Source organism: Thamnophis elegans, chromosome 3 (assembly GCF_009769535.1).
Source record: "Thamnophis elegans isolate rThaEle1 chromosome 3, rThaEle1.pri, whole genome shotgun sequence".
Taxonomy (NCBI): domain Eukaryota; kingdom Metazoa; phylum Chordata; class Lepidosauria; order Squamata; family Colubridae; genus Thamnophis; species Thamnophis elegans.
Genome location: NC_045543.1, coordinates 48,967,369 through 48,988,961, shown reverse-complemented (window position 1 = coordinate 48,988,961; position 21,593 = coordinate 48,967,369). Strand labels below are relative to the sequence as shown.

The 21,593-nt window shown below is 37.5% G+C and overlaps 1 protein-coding gene across 2 annotated transcripts in view; it reads left to right on the top strand.

Annotated features, from left to right (window-relative positions):
• Nucleotides 1-21,593, top strand: part of DGKQ (diacylglycerol kinase theta) — a 104,271-nt gene that overhangs the window by 71,017 nt on the left and 11,661 nt on the right. For both annotated transcript variants that reach the window (XM_032214714.1, XM_032214715.1), the window contains exons 10-16: nt 4,854-4,944; nt 6,462-6,516; nt 6,717-6,778; nt 7,982-8,132; nt 9,152-9,190; nt 9,613-9,728; nt 18,904-19,055. In XM_032214714.1, the coding sequence (XP_032070605.1) occupies nt 4,854-4,944; nt 6,462-6,516; nt 6,717-6,778; nt 7,982-8,132; nt 9,152-9,190; nt 9,613-9,728; nt 18,904-19,055 (666 nt within the window). The remainder of the gene's footprint in view (nt 1-4,853; nt 4,945-6,461; nt 6,517-6,716; nt 6,779-7,981; nt 8,133-9,151; nt 9,191-9,612; nt 9,729-18,903; nt 19,056-21,593) is intronic.

The following is a 21,593-nucleotide window of genomic DNA, read 5'->3' as shown; positions in this document are numbered from 1 at the left end:
AGAGAGGGAGAGAAAGAGAGAAATACAATAGGTAGGTAAGATGAGAGAGAGAGAGTAGTTAGGTAGTTAGGTAGGTAAGTAGTTAAAGGGATATATATATATATATATATATATATATATATATATATATATATATATATATATATATTTTGAGAGAGAAATTGAGACAGATAGAGAATTACAGTAGGTAGGTAGGGGGAGAGAATGTAGGTAGTTAGGTATGTAGAGGGATACAGAGAGAGAAATAGAAAAAGAGAGAGAGAGAGAGAGAAATACAGTAGCTAGGTAGGGAGAGAGAGAGTAGGTAGATAGGTAGATAGAGGGATAGGGAGAGAAAGAGAGAGAGAAATACAGTAGGTAGGTAGGGAGAGAGAGAGAGTAGGTAGGTAGGTAGATCTTTCCAGGTGTATTTATCCATGTGCTGGAGAAGGAAATCGCTGAAATCTGCAGCACCTAAGACTTTGTTTCTGCTGGTACAGCACTTGATCAATGTAATTCTCATCGATCAGTTAAAGAGCTTTCTGAAAGGAAAAAAAAGTTTTCGCACTCTGCAAACCTCCCAAAAACGGCCAGTTTTTCGCGAAAACAGGCCCGTTTTTTTTTTTTTAAAAGGCATGAATAGCCTTGGGGGGACTTGCAGAGTGCTCCTGGGGGGGGCAAAAACGAGCAAAAAATAGCCAGTTTTTCATGAAAATGGGCCAGTTTTTTGTCAAAAAAATTGCATACAGCCTTATGGAGGCTTATAGTGTGCTGCTGGGGGCGGGGGGGGGATTTTTTTTGCTCATTTCTGCCCTCCCCACCCCCCAGGACCTCTCTGAAAGCCTCCATAAGGGTATGCGCAGCCATTTTGGTGAAGGGGTGGGGCTTCGGGAGGCAAAAAATGCTATATTCGGTGTACAAGACGCACACAAATTTTCAGCCTCTTTTTTGAGGAAAAAAGGTGCGTCTTATACTCCAAAAAATACGATAGTTTAGGATGTTGTTTTACAAAGAGGAAAAGAAGAACATATTTATGCTTTATTGCTCTTCCCTCCCACCTTGCTGAGTGGAGAGATTGAAGAAGAAGGGATTTCAAGAGAGTACTGCAAGTTGTTTGTTTGCATAGTGCACTTGCAGATCCTAGCCCTGGCTCTGTTATGATCCCATGGGTTTTGACGCTCACAACACAGTAACCAGGCATTCCAAAATTCAGGGAAGTGGTTAGGAGGCAAACAAAAACTGAAAGCATGAAATTAAGTTCCCTTATCTCCTTCTAGCCAGATAGCACAGTCACACTAACATGATTTTCCCATTAGGGACTGCTTTACTTAGTGGCAGAGTTACTGGTTCCAATGAGGGTCATTAAGAAAATACTCTTGGTGTAGATTTCTCCATCCATTGTTGTATACTGATTCTTTTAGCCAATCTTAAAGTCCATAGCGCTTGATATCAAAATATTAGGGATCTATCCAAAAAGAACAAATGCATGTGGACAACCACTGAGAAGACCTTGGAGGAAATATGCAGTGAGAGTTGCAAAAGCAAAAAACAAGTTTTAAGTCCTGGGAAATGAGGAAATCATGAAAAAAGCAGCTTAGATTGCCTCTGATATATCTCCCTGAGGTATGAGGAGGAGGGAAGATGCCGTCAAACTGACAAGAATTAATTACAATAGTCTATCACAGTAAAATATAGTTCTAGTCATGATGTAGAGTCTGTTCCCTGACCTAGGCTGCCTCGAAGGGCTGACACTTCAAACCTAGCCATTGATACAGAATCATATTAATTACCATATTTTTCCGAGTATAAGAAAGTGGGTGAAAATTTCATTGCATCTTATATAGGCCTGTTTTTGGCCTCCTGAACCCTTTGCACGTCATGTTTTTGCCCTCCCTGGCCCCCAGAAGCACTCTGCATGTTCCATTTTCGCAAAAAAATGGACATGTTTTTGAGCTCCCAAACCCTCAGTGTGTCACTCTTTCACCCTCCCCGGCCTCCAAAAGCACTCTGCAGGCCAAAAGTGAGCAAGTTTTTGGTGAAAGGAGGCCAAAAACGATTTTTTGTCTTGTTTTCCTTCTGTGGGTCTAGGTGCGTCTTATAGTTCGGTGCATCTTATAATCTAAAAAATATGGTATATCCTATTGATTTCATTTGCAAAATATGGCAACGTACATATTTTGGCCAGGGTCCAAGACATATGAATGAGTATTCCAGCTCCTCAGTTATGTCTCCAACAAAAAGATGGTTATTACTGATTAGATTGTCTCTGAGCTGTCCAGTCTCTATAAAGCATGTATTATTATACTGTCCTTATTTTAAGCTAGTTGGAAATTAATTACATTACGTAATTACATTATCACATTACTTGAAGGAATCCTGTATGGAGTTACCTAAATAGGATGTCCAAGTAATATGATGAATGGGATGTAATTCAAAAATGTGATCTTATTTTCTGTAAGAAGCAGTCATATCTGTTGATATAGGATTGGATCTGTGTACTTTAGAATAAAAAGTACGAAGAATAGAATAAAGGACCACCACTTTATTTTTAGAATAAAGTTGATTAGAGGTGGTCCTCGACTTGCGACTACAATTGAGCGTAAAATATCCATTGCTAAACTTGACGACTGCTAAGTGAGCTTTGCCCCATTTTACAACCTTTTTTGCTACAGGTGTTAAGCAAATCACTGCAGTTGTTAACTTAGTTACATGGTTGTTAAGCAAACCCAGCTTCCCCCATTGACTTTATTTGTGAGAAGGTTGCAGAAGATGATCACATGACCCCGGGACACTGCAACCGTCATAAATACATGCCAGTTGCCAAGTGTCCACATTTTAATCATGTGACTATGGGGATGCTACAGTGGTCGTAAGTGTGAAAAGCAGTAATCAGCCACAGTCATTTTGAAGGTCACTAAACGAATGGTTGTAAATTGAGGACTACCTGCAGTACATTTGGTATTTGTTAATTCTTTTCTGTTTGTATCTCAGATAGATACAAATTACAAAGTTACTGCTTTTAATTGGTTTCAGTGAAGTCGACAACATATGAGATTTCTCACACAGTATTGTTGCCCAATTCACTGTTAAAAAAATTCCATTTTGGAAGCATGAAGTTCGTAGATGGATGGGAGGCATACAAAGTTAGTCAGTATTTGTCTCCTTTAAGGATTTAAGTCTCTTGAATAAAATATTTATTTAGTAGCAAAACGGAGCCATTTAATAGGGATATTTAATTAATTTCTTTTATTCAAATAAAGCACTAAGTTAGATCAGTCTGTAATCAGAAATTGTTGTGGCATCTATTTCACATGCTTTAACTTCAAATATCACAATGAAAAGACATCAGAAAACAACCTAGCTGAAGAGAATTTCTTTGTCTGGAAGAGAAGGGAAGCTCAATTCCTGTTGAGCTTTATTAATAGAATGCCAAATATCCGGTAATGGAACTGAAACATGTAACTCTACAAAATATTATGAATCTCAAGGTATAACTTGAGGGGGGTGGACTGCTCTGGTTTAAAAAGAGATCCAGATCGCTTCCAACTGTTGTATGGTTGATTTAGGAGGCAGGTATTGAAAACAAGTATTTGTTTTGGACAATATGTAGTTGGAGTATTATAAATTCGGGACTTTTAGCCTTTGATAATTCAGTGTGATAATAAATATGATGTAGTCTTTTCAACCTGATGTTTCTGCTTTAATGATTAGGAAATCTGTCAGATAAAATAACAACAACCTTTGTACGTTTTTACCACTTATATAATTCTCCCATAACTCCTTGGCTTTCTATAAAAATACACTGTTTTTAAGCAGCAATTGTCATTCACAACATTTTTAAATTTAGCCAACGCTTGTTTATGCTTGTGTGGAAAAAAACCCACTCAATTTTGCATGTTGCAAAGGAGACTATCAGTAGATAATTGGTGAACAAGAAAAGGAAGCAAAGCTATGCGTATTTGTGCCTTAACTGGATAACAGTGAAAGCAGCAGCAATTATTAAAATCAAAACAATGTATTTATACCTTTGCATTATTTTCTAATCTTTAATTCCTTTCTTTCTTAATTCCTTAGCTAGTTTTTCAGAGTAAGCAAGAGAAATGCTAGTATTCTGTGTACATTATTGTTCCAGCAATATCTGTAGAGATACATAACAGCTTCCTTTGTTCTAAATGAAATAAATGGTGTGATATCTTGCCATGCTATATTTGTTTATTCACTAGCTTTAACCACTGAAATGGTAACTTTTAGTTTTTAAAATCAAGCAGTGATTATATGCATTTTAAGATTGTTTTAAGAAAGGATTTGACTAAATCTTGTCCTTAATAGCTATTAATATGTCATTGTTATTTCATTGTTATTTATTATTTTTGTTTTGTTGGTTTTTTAATTTTTATGATTTATTTTATTTATATTTTGCATTTCTAGACTGCCCATCTCCCTCTTATGTTTGCCTCCCTGAATCGTGTTTGCTTGATGGGCAATTATATAATCATATAATCTCAGACACTAATTATAGATGATGGTAGCAAGTCTGTGAGTTAAAAACCAGATTTTAAACAGCTGCAGTTTAAGAGCAAAACAAACAGAATCTTCAAGGTCCTTCATGATTAGTTTATTTAACAAAACAGAAGCTTCAGTGGGTGCCACAATAACAAATAAATAAATAAATAATCAAATATACATTCTCCTATGATACATGCAAATAAGGTATATATGTGGTATATATGTTAAGCTTTAGTAGCTTATTTGATAAGCTGCAGGATCAATATCCCACAACTTGACAAATAGTACTATTGTAGAGAATGAGAAAAGATTATTTTTGTTTCTTTGTTTCTCTTATCTTGCATATAAACTTTTATCCATGTCATCAGAGTTGGAGTGGCCTGTGTCTCAATAAGCATAAATAAGGGGAGCACCACCGATATGGTGATTAAAGAAGTTCTTCCACTACTTGGATACCAGGTAGGCAGTAATATAAAGCTACCAGTTGTTTTTTTCCTAGGGCCTTATGAGTTAAATGTAACCGTCTTATTCTATTTGTAGTCCTACTGTGATTCCAAAGAAGAGGCATATGAAAATAGCTAGGGAATTTCATTGCTGGTCCATTAGAGTTTTCATATATGTCTTCTGTTTCTCCACATCCTGCAATGTCCTAGGACCGTGATGGCGAAGCTATGGCACGCAGGCCAGAGGTGGCACGCAGAGCACTCTCTGTGAGCAAGCGTGCCATCGCCAGCTGCTCTCCATGCAAGCTAGCCAACTGGTCTTCACAGTCTGAAAATGCCCCCCAAAACGGCCATTTTCCGGGGGCCTTTTTCAGGCTGTTTTCAAGCTGGTTTGGGGGGCGTTTTTGGCTCAGATATGGCCCCAAAATGCCCAAAAAACAAGCTTGCGCACACCGGCCAGCTTGTCTTCGGGTTTCCTGCACTCTGGTGTGGGCACACGCATGCAACGTTCCGATTTGGGCACTCAGTGCCGAAAAGGTTCTCCATCACTGTCCTAGGAACTATTTAAATAGCATTTTTTTCTGATTAACTGCTATGTTGACCTTACTTGATAGAAGAATGATGGGAAAGAAGAACAGAAGGTCAGGATGATCAGTCTCTCGTTATATTTTATATATTCTCTAGGACTCCCCAAAAAGCAGATAGAAGGATTTAGGTCTATATGTTGAATCTGACAGGATTGAAATTTATAGTTTTTATGACCTTGTTAGAGGGAGTGAAGGTTACAGAGAGTGGGTCTTCTTCTGCATGAGATCCAAAAGAATTTGGATTTTTTTTCCTACTTGATATGTGGCATGAGAAATCAGGATAAGATCCATGGGGATCAGGTTTTGGCATTATTATAGATACTAAATATAATTCACATTCCTTTCTTCAGTGTATGGTGCATCTATGAAAGTTTTCCTATTAAAAACAGGCAATTCCCACATTTTTCTTTAATAGATTGAACCATGTTTTGCTCTGAGGGCCCAAAATAGTTTAAATTAACATTTAAGAATAAGTCTGGATGAGAGTAATCCTTATCCTCTTCTCTTTTTTGTGGCTTTTGGAGTTCTCTTTGCATTGATTCTTGCCAAAATTAATAATCTATTAATAGTTAGCCACTGGTGATAATACTATAGACATTCTACACCTGTCTTGTTAAAGCCAGAGGGACATTTTGTGCAAAAAATGCTTCACTTTAGATCATTGGTAGCTGAGCACCACTCATTCTGTAGTGTAAATTAACATTTAATACTTTGGCACTTATGCGGTGTTCAAGGAGATTTGTCTTTCATTGTCTAATAAAGGTCCACAACTAGTTTTTCAAACTGCAATGCAAAATTTCCCAGTTTTTCAGGTAATAAGAAGAGGGACGATAGATTACTTCTGTTTATAAGATATTTTCTTTTCTTTTTAAATCATGAAAACTGTTCAGTTTTAAATTCTATAGTTTGCCGGACATTCATTTTTAACATATCTGTCTTTTGGCAGTCAGATTGCTTCCAAAACTTCAAATTGGTGGAGGTCCTGATGGGCTCCAGACAAGGTGAGATACTGTTCTGCTGAATTATGTAAATGTAACTTCAGTTTTAAAAACCTGGATGTCTAATTCTCTCTCTTTTTTAATTTCAAGTTCCCTTACTCCTAAGAAATTTCCATACTTGACATTTGGACTGTTTTAATTAATTGCATGATAGCTTTCAATTAAAAAAGAATCAATGAAGTTTTTTTTAAAATTCTCCTTAGTTCAGCGAATGGTGCTGGATGATCGTGAATCAATTATCAGCAGGTTACAAGACATCAGAAAGGTAAACAAAGAAACTGTAAAAAGTACTTTTCTTTATCCTTCAGTGCTTTACTAAATGTTCAAACTCTTATGAATATTTTGTTTTAAAAAATCATGGTACAAAGATATTTAGGCTGGTTTTGCAAGTAAGAAGATCCCACAGTTGTTGATATTTCTACTTTTATAATCTATGAACTTGGCTTTCCTAGTGAGGTGCTGGCACTTAACCAAGTAGAAACTCCAGAAGAAACAAAATTCAGTACAGGTAGTCCTTGAGTTACGACCACCATTGAATCCAAAATTTACGTTGCTAAATCAAATGTATGTTAAGTGAGTTTGCCCCATTTTACAACTTTTCTCGTTGCAGTTGTTAAGTGAATAATTGCATTTGATAAGTTAGTAACCTGGTTGTTAAGTGAATCTGGCTTCCCCATTGATTTTTTCTTGTCAGAAAGTCACAAAAGGGGATGACATGACCCAGGGACACTGCAGCCGTCATAAATATGAGTCAGTTGCCAAGTATCAGAATTTTGATTATGTGACCGTGGGGATACTGCAAAGGTGATAAGTGTAAAAAATGGTCACTTTTTTCGGTGCCGTTGTTACCTTCGAACTGTCACTAAATGAACTGTTATAAGTTAAGGATTACCTGTATTTCACCGATGTTGGAAGTCTGGGAAGTCCTTTAAAAAATCACTGGTTGGAAGAAGAAGCTCCAAATCCTGGTTTGTTTGAGGAAGGAGGAAAAGTCCTAGTTCATAAGTAATACAAAGTTCTTGTTTGTGGTAGTCTTTGTCTTTGATTGTGCTGATTACATGTCACTTATAAACTGCATTTCTGGCTTATTGTGGCAACAGCTATTGTGATCATATGTAATTGTGCAAAATAGTTTACTATGTTCTTCACTTTGTATTCTTGGCATAGAATTTTAAATTCAATGGTATTAGCCTAAAATTATTTGGTTGCCTGTTCATACTAATGGCACCCAACTAAACTATTTTCAGTTTTCAAACTTTTGCTAACATATAGGACAGACTGAAAATGAACAAGCAAATTACATAAAAGGAAACTTGTTTACTGAAGAATGATCCTCATAGTAGACAGGCTTTGTGGTCTGGGAATTGTGTTTTGGTACTGATGGCAGAATTGGTTATAGAAGTCTTGACCTTCTCTCCTTATGAAATGTGCTTTAAGATGATGAAATTTTATTTTTTTTCTTACACAGACATCATTGCGTCAGATGAACCAAACAAGATTTTACATTGTAGAAAATAATATATCGACTGTGCGTGTACATCTGTTTGTTGGTGGTCTGCCACTCCATCTTACTCCAGAAGAATATACAAAAATCCTCAAAGATGAATTAGCCATCAAAAGTACGATACCCCCTTCCCCTGTGTCTGTTTTTTTTAATCTACATAAATTGAAAAGTGCTTTTATATTTTGAAATGTTCTCAGATACCATCTATTTTTGGAATTATTTTTAATATTTTTTAATACATGCTGTAACATGTAGAAAATGAAAAGAAAAAGTCATTTAATCAGAGGCAATCATCTGAATGCCCCTGACACTTATTTTTACTATTAATAAATTGTCCTACCCTTTCATATTTTTTTCTTAGATTGAATAACAGCCCCTTTCCATTTTTGTGCATATGGTTTTACATGAAAGAATTATTAGAAGTATATGCATTACATTTATAAGTCATTTTTAGTTTTTTGGGGGGAAATGGTAGAAAATAATAAGGAATACTGAAGTGGTGTTAAAGTAATATAGCTGCTTAAGAAGAGAAGGTATGAATGTATAAAATTAAGTAAGTTAGAATTGGCTGTTTTGGATAATGAAGGAGAAATAAAAATGTGTAAGTTAGGTATATTGCTGGGTGAAAACATATTGGATTCTTTGTTAAATACTAACCTGGCATGTTATGCAATCATTCTATCCCACCTTTTCCAACCCAGCATGAATGTGAGTTGTGTATATCTATCTATCTATTGGGTCCTCAAAAGCTCAGTTGCACAGATGAAAATTGTGCCCATGGTTTCTGGAATGTTACCCATCCAATCCTTGCTGACAGCAACTTAAATTAATAGTTAGCTTATGTGTGATTGGTGTTTGTTTAACTAACATATTCCCAGCAGTACTATTTGGAATTAGCTTTGTTTTATTGCGAACCAGTTGATCCTATTTACTATCCTGAAGCCTTAGCTGAAAATCCATGGACAGTTTGTGTTTAAATTTCACTCATCTTCAAATAAACACAACTGGTCTTTTAAAATACATCAAAAATGAGACAGCATTAACTTATTAGCTGTACACTTTTCTTTCAGTTAGGAAAAAAAAGGTTTTTAAAAAGGATGCTTGGGCAATGATATTTTTTTATTATCGTTTCAGCCAATTTAGTTTCTATGAGTCACATATATTCATCTCAAGGTAAGAATATTATGCTTTAATTCAAATTTGACAGTTGAATTATTGGATATATGGTTTTGCTCTGGTTCATGTATTGTGTAAGAATTACTTCACTAGCTCTTTCCCCTCCTCCTAATGCTCTTTGCATGTAGAAGCATGAACTCTTCCCTAATTATATTATTATGTGTGTTGATATTTCATCTCCTGGAAAAGAAAAAAATTTACTTTTTAAAAAAAATCTAGATTGTACCATAGAAAGAGATGTTTTGTTTTCCAGAAATAAATCCTGTCCCAGTGACTCTAATAATCAATAAAGCTTTAGATTTGAGTGAGTGAGGTAAATGGCATAGTAATACTTACGTTGGAACAAATATGGGAACTCACAGTATGGATACATATGTAATATGGGCATGTCATGTTAAATATATTCTTCATTTATTCAGGTGCTGTTGTGCTAGAAATTACTTGTTTTTCTGAAGCTGAGAGACTGTATATGTTAGTTAAAGATACTTTCATCAATGACAAGGCATTAACTTCAGTTATTCTCCCTGAAATTCTGGTAAGAGCCATTGGCTGTGTGTAGTAACATAAGGCATTAATATATGTTCTGATTACACAGTTCATGTTTATTTTAGCATTTTTTCCTCTGATGTATATTTTTATTTTGCTTTATTTGAAAGACACATATATTGCTTCAGACTAGTGGCTCTCAGTTCATTACATTTTATATGAAAGTTATAGAATTTCTGTATAATATACTGTGGCACCAATAGGAGTGAATCCCTGAAGGCCTTTAGTCAGGTCTCGCAAGTCTTTAGAAAGCCATAAGGATTGGGCTACCAGCATTTCAAGGGTGAAACCGTTTCAAAAGTGGGGAGCTGCCATAAACTACGTCTATTTCCATGACCCTACTAATTACACTGCAAAGTACACAAGGATCTTCAATAGGCATTCTCTGTTTGAACATAATGGTTAGGCAGATCCTGAGCCACGTAGGGCTTTTTAATTAATGATCTACACCTTGAATGCACTTGGAAACATATGGACAGCCATTACTGTTAATTCCTAGAATTATGTAGCAGCAATGACATTGCCCATAACATGGGGTGATACAGCTTGCACTAATTGAAATTTCTGTGTCATTTTCAATGATAGCCACATATAAAAGAAATTTCATTAATCCAGAAGTGAGATACTTACTGAATGAGAGATACTCTTCAGCTCTAGAGAAGAGTACAGCTGGACAAAGACCCGTCTGATCATTATTCCTCTTGTTCTTCCATCAAGAACCATGAGTCCAGAAGGAATCCCAAGATAAGGGAAACATTACCTATTCAGAGGAAAAGTTGTTACAAATCCAGAGTCATTAAACTACTTAATGAACTATCACTTCATTTGTCTATTTTATTACCTATCCAGATCCTGGCAGCTCCAGGTACTGGCTTAGAACTTACATGTCCCCCATTTAAATGAGAATGGAGATAGATATTGATGATATTTTATCCCAAAATGGTGGATAATCTCTACTAGTTTTCTGTAGATTTTTAACAGGATTGGAGACTGCAATAATTGTAGTAAATAAGAGAATAACAGAATTGGGAGGAACCTTGGAGGTCCTCTAGTCCAACCCCCTGCTGAAGCAGGAGAACCTATACCATCTCAGACAAATGGTTGTCCAATCTCTTCTTAACAACCTATAGTGATGGAGCATCCACAACTTTTAAAGGCAAGCATTCCACTGGTTAATTGTTCTCAACGTTAGGAGATTTCTCCTTAATCCCAGATTGGTTCTCCTCTTGATTAGTTTCCATCCATTGTTTCTTGTCCTGCCTCCAGGTGCTTTGGAGAATAGGTTGACCACCTCTTCTTTGTGGCAGCCCCTCAAATATTGGAACACTGCTATCATGTCATTCCATCCTTCTTTTTACTAGAATAAACATACTCATTTCCTGCAACCATTCTTCATATGTTTTAGCCTCCAGCCCCCTAATCTTTGCTGCTTTTCTCTGCACTCTTTCCAGAGTCTCAAGGTCTTTTTTATATTGTAGCAACCAAAACTGAATGCAATATTCCAAGTGTGGTCTTACCTGGACATTATAAAGTGGCACTAACACTCCACATGTCGGTTAAATCAAATTGAATAGTTAGAAGTTAGCTAAATAGAATAAAAAGATTAAGGTAAAGGTTCCCCTCGAACATATATGCTAGTAGTTTCAGACTTTAGGGGGCAGTGCTCATCTCCGTTTTGAAGCCGAAGAGCCAAAGATGTCTCCATGATCATGTGGCGGGCATGACTAAATGGCGAAGGTGCACATAACGCTGTTACCTTCCCACCAAAGTGGTCCCTATTTTTCTACTTGCATTTTTACATGCTTTCGAACTGCTAGGTTGGCAGAAGCTGGAACAAGTAATGGGAATGGGAATTAGAATATATTAATTAGTTAGTATAAAAGAAATAATCCATTCCACATTGCTGACTGAATATTTTGCATAATTAAGTTGTTCCTTAACGTCCAACTATATTGATATTGTTTAAATAATGAATGTTCAAACATTTGCCCAGTATAAATTGTATTAATTAAATATGTGCTCTTTGGCATAGAGGTGATACAAATCTATTCTACAATCAGAGCAAAGTGTTCTTAGTGAAATGAAAGTGATTTCATTTTTATAGCAATTTAACTTGTTAAATTAAATTCAGCACTATTTTGATATTCTACTCTGATCACACAGAGAATGTGAAGAATTAACACACAGTGGCACAGAAGAGTTTACTGTCAATTAGGAAATGTGTTGTTATAAACAAAGAACAGTTGTGTTTGATGTGGGCATTTAAAATAATATGCTATTTTGGTTCTATCTAAAAGAAAAACAACTTTGCCAATTTACAAGCTTGAAGGATATTTCCAGTGTGCTTTAAAGAACACTATAAGAACACTAATTATTTCTGGAGAGTATAACAGTGAGTTAATTTACCTTTGTAAATAACTCTGCATATTGTTGAATATAGTCAATATTGAATTGGCAATAGATCCAGCAGGCTGAAATCTCTTGAAAATGCAAGAATGAACCGTGGTCACATTTTCTTATACAGTAGCAGCATGAAATCTTATTTCCTGGATGTGCATCCTATGACATTTAGGAATTCTTTGATGTTTCTTTTATGAGTTAGACCAATCCTATGGATTCTTATCTGGCTGAATTTCTCCCCAACCATTTCTTGGTTTGTGTTGTGGGTACATTCTGATACTGGGAGCATTTGTGAGATTACATCTGGGGACAATATTGTAACTCCTAACCTGCTTTAGTTACAGCTATTGCTTGTTTACTGAGCCTAAGTGAATCTTTTGTTTCTTATGATTTGCATGGTATTTGAATTCTAGATAAGAACTTTAAGAATTGCATCTTAAACAATGGGTGCAATTGTAAAGATCAATGACTTATAGTAAACCCTTTGAAAAATCCCCACCTTACTTGAAATTGTTCAGTAGGATCATGCAAACAATTAAGTCTTGCTTTACAAGATTTCCTGTACATATTAATCAGATTTCAAAGAGTTTGCTTTTACTTAAAAGAGGCAGGCAGGGGTTTATTTCTGCTCAAGTGGACACTTGGTCCATAGTGCTTTTCCTAAGACAGCACTCTAATTTTTTCAGGCAGAGGTGGGTTGCTCCTGGCTCAGCCCAGATCAGGCGAACTGGTACTTGTGGCGGTGGGAGGCTCTGCCCACCCACCCGGACGTTTCTGCACATGTGCAGAAGTGTCACATGAGCACGCGAATGTGCACGAGTGAACCGGTCGTAAAAAAAATGGAAACCCCACCACTGGTGTGTAGGTGTAGAAAAAGCAAGGTGAACTGTTCATATGAACTGGTTCAGATCCAACCTGATTAATAATTTAAAAATTACATAAACAATCTCCTTTGTTCTCAGATCAGTTGCAAAAAGTTCAGAGATGTTTGGTTCCACTTTAGATTAATGAGACCTTAGAAATGGGGGGGAGGGGGTCCTTTGTTTGATGGCAGTAGAAACAAGTCAGGTCTGTGGATTGTGAAGCTGTTTTCTGTAAAGTAGCCATGATTACATTTAAGCACAAGCTATGTGTAAACTTGTGGTTAATCTAAATTAGAAGCAGAAACTTTCAATTTTTGTCCAACTTTGGCAGAAGAGAAGAGAAGGGAACTAAGCAATTTATTACCTTTGTGAAGCTAGATTTACACAGATTTACACATAATTGTTTGAAATCAACCACAGTTTTCTAGTATAAAGCATGGAATAAAGTAGATGAAAGGGTAGCCTCACCAAGTGTCCCACAATAAAAATAAGAGAGTTAATATAGTCCATTTTCATTTATGAAAAGTGAAAGTGAAACATGAATATTTCTGATTGATATAGTTTGTTGTAAGTCCATAGGGTCTTACTTATGTCCTTTTGGCATAGGTAGGTACTACAAAAATAAAATAAGGACAAAATTGGGGGTTACTGCCAGGGGTTGCTTACAAAGACTTGTAGGGATTTTGAAAATCAAATTCCAACATGGCCGCCATGGAGGATTCATAATCTTGTATAAGGGTGTGCACTGTGAGGAGTTGTGCTATATGATGGAGAAGGTGGTTGGACCCATCCTCCAAATGTCCTCAACTCTGTTATACAGCAAATGGATCTTGATTTTCCTCTGTAAAAACCTCTTCAGTATTTTGTGAAGGACCATTGATTTGGTGTACTGTAACCACAATCTCAACCCAGTGTCTCCCCAGTGGGGGGGGGGGGGGAAGACATGGAACTAACCAGCAGAGCAGAAGGAAGGCAACAGCTGGCACTCTTGGCAAGGAAGGGATTTAAGACTCACAGAAACAGTTTTCATTTGCTAGAAGCAATTTAAGCATCTGGCTACATGTACGGTGACTTTGTGAATCCAGTTATTTACAACCCCTGCTTGTTTAACTGTTGCTGATTTGGCATCATAAATCTTCAGCTTGGCTTTGGATTGCTTGACTTGGAATTCACCTTTGTCCAGCTAGATGCTTATCTGTGATTATTTGTTTCCCTGTTTTTTGCTTTTTGCCAATTCCTGCTGCCTTGCTGTCAGAATTTGCAGAAACTACACTTCCCCTTAATAGGGAAGCCCAAGAATTTTGTTCTGTTCCTGAAGGATTGACAAGAAAGGCCCCTCATCCATTTTGAGATCATTGGGAGCATAACCGATTAATGATTGCTTGGTTTTTGGGAAATATATTGCCCTAATATCCCTCAGTTCCATATATTCATATCATAGCCCTTCACTACACTCTTCTTCCATGGTCTTGAGTTCTGTGCTACCTATCACTCAAAGATCTCCCTTTCTATTTTTAAAGATGAGGGCCATGTCCTCACATCTTCTCTTGCTCTTCCCCAAATCTCCCAGCAGTCATGATACAGAGTTCCACAACATTTACCTATTTGTAATGTTCTGTTTCCAGTCTTGGAGTTAATCTCCTTCATCAAACCTCTTGGAATCCACTGGATCAAATACAAGAATGATCACTGTATCTTGAGACAAACACCAATGCCTTGTCTTTTTTCAGTAGTGACCAAATAAGCCTTCCATCTCTAGGAGGTAAACTCAGGTTCCCATGGAACAGGTCCATATAAAACGTCTTCCAGCAGTTCTTAATGCTGACTAAAGTCCTAGCAAAGATGCACAAGAATCCAACTACATCCTTTTCATCCCATGAAAGCTTCAGCAGCCATGGTTTGCTTCATTTTGTGATTTATGTGCTGGGATTACATCCTATTCCCCAAATGGCCTGAACTTCTGTCAGTCCATCGGGAAAAGTGCATAACCTAGATCAGTGCTGGCAAACCTTTTCGGCACTGAATGCCAAAACAGGAGTGAGCACGTAAATGCGGGGGAGTGCCGGAAACCGGAAGAGCAGTTCCCTGAAGTTCTGCGCATGTGTGCCGGTCACCTAGTCTTTCAGTTTCTGGTGCCATTGTGTGTGTGAACACCAGCTGGCTGGTATGCACAACGGGCGATGAATGGCGTGCCCAGAGAGATGGCTCTGTATGCCATTTCCGGCACACATGCCATAGGTTCACAGACCTAGATCTTTATACTGACTGGCTCACATCTTGAAGGTGTCGATTCCAGTAATCTGTCTTCATACATCCTTCCCTTCTTCTCTGCTTGGTGCTAGTGACTTTAGAATTTCATGCAGGATCAGGAATGTTGGTATCAGGAATTAAGAGGATTTAGCCTGAAATACAGCTAGTCATTCATTGTATGTGTGGAGGACAAGACTCCAAGCAAAACATGTCATATACTATAGCAGATTCTGAATGGGCTTTGCAGAAGTGGGAAGCCCTTGGGTGAATTCACAGAAGACCACTCAGTTTCATTGTAAGTAAGTAATTGGTTCGTCTGATTGGCTGTTAAAGTAGAATAAACCATAATGAGCACTGATGCTCTGTTTCTTAAAGTACCTCTACCGAAAGGTTGGAGTAGTTTATCTTTTCATTTGGAAGCTCAGACCAGTGATTAGTATAAATCATGGTGTCAGAAAGAACCCTCTACTAGAGCCAGATGTAATTAGAGCCCAGGAGGAAAAGAATTATTTGGGTTGACAATATTAATCCATTCATTCTCTCTAAAATAAACTGCTTGTCACTGCTATTTTCCATTTTTGCCTAAGCCAACGAAAGATAGTCTTTAGGGATAAAGGCAAACTGTTCCTGTATTTAAGCAGCTGCCTAGAACAATCAATGCCTTACCTTTGATTCAGGTTGCAAAATAAGCTTTGCTCATTTTGGAGTAAATGTGGCAGAGACGGTTCAAGATATATTTGTTTGTTGTTCGTTAGATTGATTTATATGGATGTCCAGCTTGCAAAAAGCAACCCTGAGAGGCTTACAATGGGAGACAAACATGGAAAACAAAAACAAAAACAAAACCTAAAAATGAAACACAACCAATCTCTGGATCTGAAAAGAGAATAACAAAATAAAAGCTAACAGAGTGATTGAGACCAGCCACAGCTTTCATTCCAGATGAGTTCATCTCACACTTTGGCCCAATGTCCAGAAGAACCATATTTTTAGGACTTTATGGAGGGCTAGTAGGGTCACACCATTTGAACCTTGGGAAATAATATTCCATAAAGCAGGTGCCAGGACAGAGAAAGCATCACCAGGTCCCATTAGATGTCATTGTTTTTGCAAAATCTCATAGATTAAGCAGAGACAATTGGAGGTGAGCTGTCCTACAAATAACCTAGCCTTAGGGCATGGAGGGCTTTTATTCTATAGATGATAACTGGCAACTTGAACTGCATCCATGAGCCAACACAGCTCCCAAAATTTTGTTGTTGTTCCTCACTAAGTCGTGTATGACTCTTTGCGATCCTGTGGATCATAGCACTAACCAGGCCCCCGCTGTCCTCCACTGTCTCCTAGAGTTTGCCCAAATTCATGTTCACTGCATCAATGACACTATTTAACCATTTCATCCTCTGTTGTATCCTTTTCCTTTTGCTTTCAATCTTTCCCAATTTAGGGTCTGTTCCAGCAAGTCCTTTCATCTCATTAGCTGGCCAAAGTATTTGAGCTTCAGCTTCAATTTCTGTCCTTTCAAAGAACAGCCAGGATTGATTTCCTTTAGGATTGACTGATTTGATATCCTCTAAGGCAGTGTTTCTCAACCTTGGCGACTTTAAGTCCTGTGGATTTCAACTCCCAGAATCCCCCAGCCAGGGAGTTGAAGTCCACAGGACTTAAAGTCTCCAAAGTTGAGAAACACTGCTCTAAGGAGTCTTCTTTAACACCCCAATTTGAAAGCATCAGTTCTTCAATCTTCAGGCTTTCTTAAAACCATATACTATTAGTGGGAAAACTAATGGTGTTATATGAGTGTACTGACTTGTGTCCAACAACTACTTGTGTTGCTGCATTCTAGGCCAGTGACAGCTTTTGGTAGCTTTCAAAGATAGCCCCATGCACAGCACATTGCAGTAATGCAAACCAGAGGTGACCAGAGCACAAATGATTGTAAACAGCCTACCAGTCTAAGAGAAAGGACACAACTGGAACAAATGTGCACAAAGGGCTTCATGGATATGGGCACTACCTGCTTTTCCAGACGTTTTACTTTTGATAACTCAACTCTGGTATATCAAGGTTGCCAAAGTTCTTAGCTATCCCTTGTAGAAGTCAGCTTTTACCCCATTTTTATAACTAGCTATTTCAGGCTTGACATACCAGGCAATTTTAAGTTTTACATATGTGTATGATTGGTCTGGGATAATCAATTAATTGTGCTCTTCCTTACAGGAAGTTCCAAAGTTCTTTTTCAGGAGGCAGCTGGACTTCGTTTTTTTGTTTTTTTCCCCTTTGAAGATATTTTGCTTATCATCCAAGAAGCTTTTTCAGCTCTGACTGGATGGAGGGGTATGGAAAGATTTATATTCCTTTCAGACAGCTGGTCATTTGCCTTCTTTTAGAGGGCTGTTGAAGCACACCCTTTGAATGGTGTGGGAATATTAACAGATTTATCTCCTCTAAAAAAATTTACAGACTACAGGAATCATTAGCACTATTCAGGTGACCCTGAGGACACAGATTAACCTCCATGTGGCCTCAATGACCTTCTAAAAGGATGCAAATGACCAGCTATCTGCAAGGAATATAAATCCCTACATTCCCAACCATCCAGTCAGAGCTGAGGAAGCTTCTTGGATGAGAAGCTTCCTGTTGACCCTGAATATTACACATGTGTAGCCATATTTTATTGTAGCCTTTGTCTATTTCTTCTTAGTTTTTAGGTTTGCAAGTAAAGGAACTTAATGGCATTTCAGGCTCGCCACTCTCTAACTGTTGAAAGGGGGGTTACTTAGATAAAGGGGAAATGTTATGCCTAGGTGGCATTCCTTCCCATGGGAACAGAGAAGATGCCTGTAGCTGAAGGAAAGTGGAGTTTGAAATCACAGGACTGATTGCACTGAGAATTGATTGGAGATTGTGACTTAGGGGGGAAGTTTCAAACTTTTGCTTTTTATTGGGTGTAATTCCAGATCCTGGCCAGAGTCGGAATTACACCAAGTCCTTGCCAATTTGATATGTTCCTAATAAACAGACTTTGATGGAGAATGGATGCCTTGGACTGTATTTCATGGGACGTGTTATTTGGAAGCTTGACAAAGAAGCTTTTTCAGCTCTGACTGGATGGTGAGGTATGTAAGGATTTATATTCCTTGTAAACAACTGGTCATTTTCATCCTTTTTGAGGGTCATTGAAGCACACCCTTTGAATGGATGCAAATGACCAGCTTTCTGCAAGGAATATAAATCTCTCCATTCCCCATCATCCAGTCAGAGCTGAAGAAGCTTCTTGGATGAGAAGCGAAATGTTTTCAAGAAAAGAAGCAAACAAATCAGAAAGTCCAGTTGCCTCCTGAAAAAGCATCTTTGAGGCAACCATGACCTGGATGACTGAGACTTTCTACAGACTTCTTACTGGAAGTTAGGTGCAAACAATAAAAATAAGACTTTCTTTGGAAATCACTAACAGGCATCTTTGTGGCTTTTAAATTAATGACCAACACCTCCCCATAATCTGCAAAAAAAAGTAGTCTTAGATTGTTAGGGATATTGGGTTTCCTTTTATTGTCATAAGCATCATCATGTAGGTTGGAATTTTATCTTGTTGACTCTAAATGCCACATTTTTAACCACTTTTCCTTTCATTTTTTTTTTTTTTTTTAGCAAAATAAGCTTCCTCAGAACTGCTGTCCTTTGCTTGTATTTGTGAATCCCAAAAGTGGAGGTCTTAAAGGTCGGAATTTACTGTACAGTTTCCGAAAACTGTTGAATCCTCATCAGATCTTTGAACTAACAAATGGAGGTCCCCTGCCTGGGTAATCTATTGTTTCTATTCAACACAACTTGACTATTTCACGTGTTATTTGTTTAGGGTGATCTTGTTGTTTTTTTCCCTTGCTTTTTTTCCTCCTTGCTCTTGGCCTTGCAAAGCGGCTGAAGCCCTGACTGATGGCCAAATGGAAATTGCTGGACTGACATTTTTACCATGCCTTGGAGCAGAGAAGATTTCCTCGTCTTAACTCCTTTTTGTTCCTAAACCTTTTCTCTTAAAATTTGGCACTGCGTAATGACTCAGGAGTTTGAAAATCTATAACCTTGGTTAATTAGGTGATCTTGTATCATTTCAATATGGGTGACAAGATGGCATTGCCAAGGAACGTCTTTAAGATTTTGCAGCTGCTGTGTTGGGATTTCCTAATTCTCCCTTTGACCAGAAGATTCTGACACCTTATCATCTGTTTATTTTGGAAGGTTACTTGGATTGGAGTGCAAAGCCGCTGTTTGCAAAATGCAGATCCGAAGCCTTGGGCTAATGCTCCACAAAGACTTTGGAAGCCAGCCACCTCTTTCAAAAGCTTTTAGTGCAGTAATTAGGAAGCATCACAGTGTGAATAGCAATGTGGCTGAGCTTGGACAATATTCACGCCAAAAAGTTCAATTAAAAAAAAAAAAGGAAGAGATATTTAACCGTTCTGTCAAATAATAAATCCTTGCACTCTTTTCAATAGGCTTTAAAGTCATTTATTAAAACTGTCAGGGTGAGTTGAATAAATGCCATTTCTATTTTTTGCATTGGGATTTGGCAGCGGTTATTCCAAAGAAAAGAAGCTAATTTGTCAAAGACACAATGATGCAAAGAATGAAAAAGAGAGAAAACTCTAGACACTTGCCCTTTATTGGAAAATAGACTGAACGTTCATTACATGACTCCCCCCCCACGTACATATGTAGCAATAGCAATAGCAGTTAGACTTATATACCGCTTCATAGGGCTTTCAGCCCTCTCTAAGCGGTTTACAGAGTCAGCATATTGCCCCCAACAACAATCCGGGTTCTCATTTTACCCACCTCGGAAGGATGGAAGGCTGAGTCAACCCTGAGCTGGTGAGATTTGAACAGCCGAACTGCAGAACTGCAGTCAGTTGAAGTAGCCTACAGTGCTGCATTTAACCACTGCGCCACCTCGGCTCTGTAAATTTTGATAAAATATTAACTCTTGAAAATGAAACATTCCGGCAGTTTTTTCCTATTTAAGCTGCATGAAATACACTCACATGTTCTAAAAGGTTGTTTTTTAAATAAGTAAGAAATTAATTTTAGGTTGGTTTGAGTACTTTCCCCTTCAATTTTATTTATTGGTGATGAGGTGTTTTTTTTTTCAAATAGGCAACAAACTATTTTGCTTTTTTTCTTCTTGCCACATGCAAATCTGTCGGCTTTTCATATTGAATGTGTATTACATAGCTAGAAAGTGATACTATAAAATGTTAGTGGGCACAGTTCCATTTTGTTTAACAGATTTGTAGAAGAAAGCTTAATAGACTTTCAGATGATAAGAGCATTGTATGAAAATTAAAGCAGTCCATTTATCTTCAGCAAGAGAAGTAATAACATTAATTTTCTCTCTTTACCATCTTTATCAAATGCTTTCATTGTTCAAGCAAGGCACTTGAATTTCAAAGGCCAAGTGGGCTTATCTATGTTGCCCAGGAATGTGTTTTTGAGTAGTCAATCCCCATTTTTCAGGCCAGCAAGATATTTAAATCAAACAACCATTCTCAAACCCTGAAGAGCACTTTAGCCTGCTTTAATGCTCTCCTAACAGCTGTTTTTGAGGGCAAATGTAATATGAAAATCTGAGATTGAGAAGGACTTTTTGGCCTCATAGCTCTTGCCCTACTGTATTGGGTCTATAAGGATACCAAGGCCCATTCCATCACTCCATATATATGAAATGCCCATCTCTCCAAGAGGTGACACTAGGTGGCTTAAATATTAAAATAGTAAATGTTAATGTTAAAATTTATTTAAAATTAACAAAGATGGTAGGAAGGGAGCAGGATGCATATGAGGTGAAGGTGAAGTCTTATTTGAAAATGAACATTAGGTTGGCTCAGTTTTTGTTTATTTTTTCTGATTTTGGTTCTGTTATGTTAGAATATGGGGAAAAAACATGTTTAATACAACCCAGATCTTCTAGAATGAAGAGGTAATACTAGATCATTCTGTGAGTGATCTTCTTGTCAGTACAGTAGAACCTCTGGTCACGACCATAATTCGTTCCATAACTTTGGTCGCAAACTGATTTGGTCGTGACCCAAACATAATTTCGGAAATTTGGTGCTTACAAAAAAAATGGCGTGGAAGGGGAAATCGGCTACAAAAAAAAGTGATTTTTTTGGTTGGAGCCTGATTTGGTTGTGGTCAGAAATGTTTGTGACCAGAGATTCTACTGTATCTCAAAAGCACTCGGACCAGATCCATAAAGTTACTTTTGGGCATCTCCTAGGAGTCTGAGAGCCAAATGAGATTTCTCATTTCTTTCTGTTAACTTTCAAATTGCTTTTGGAGCT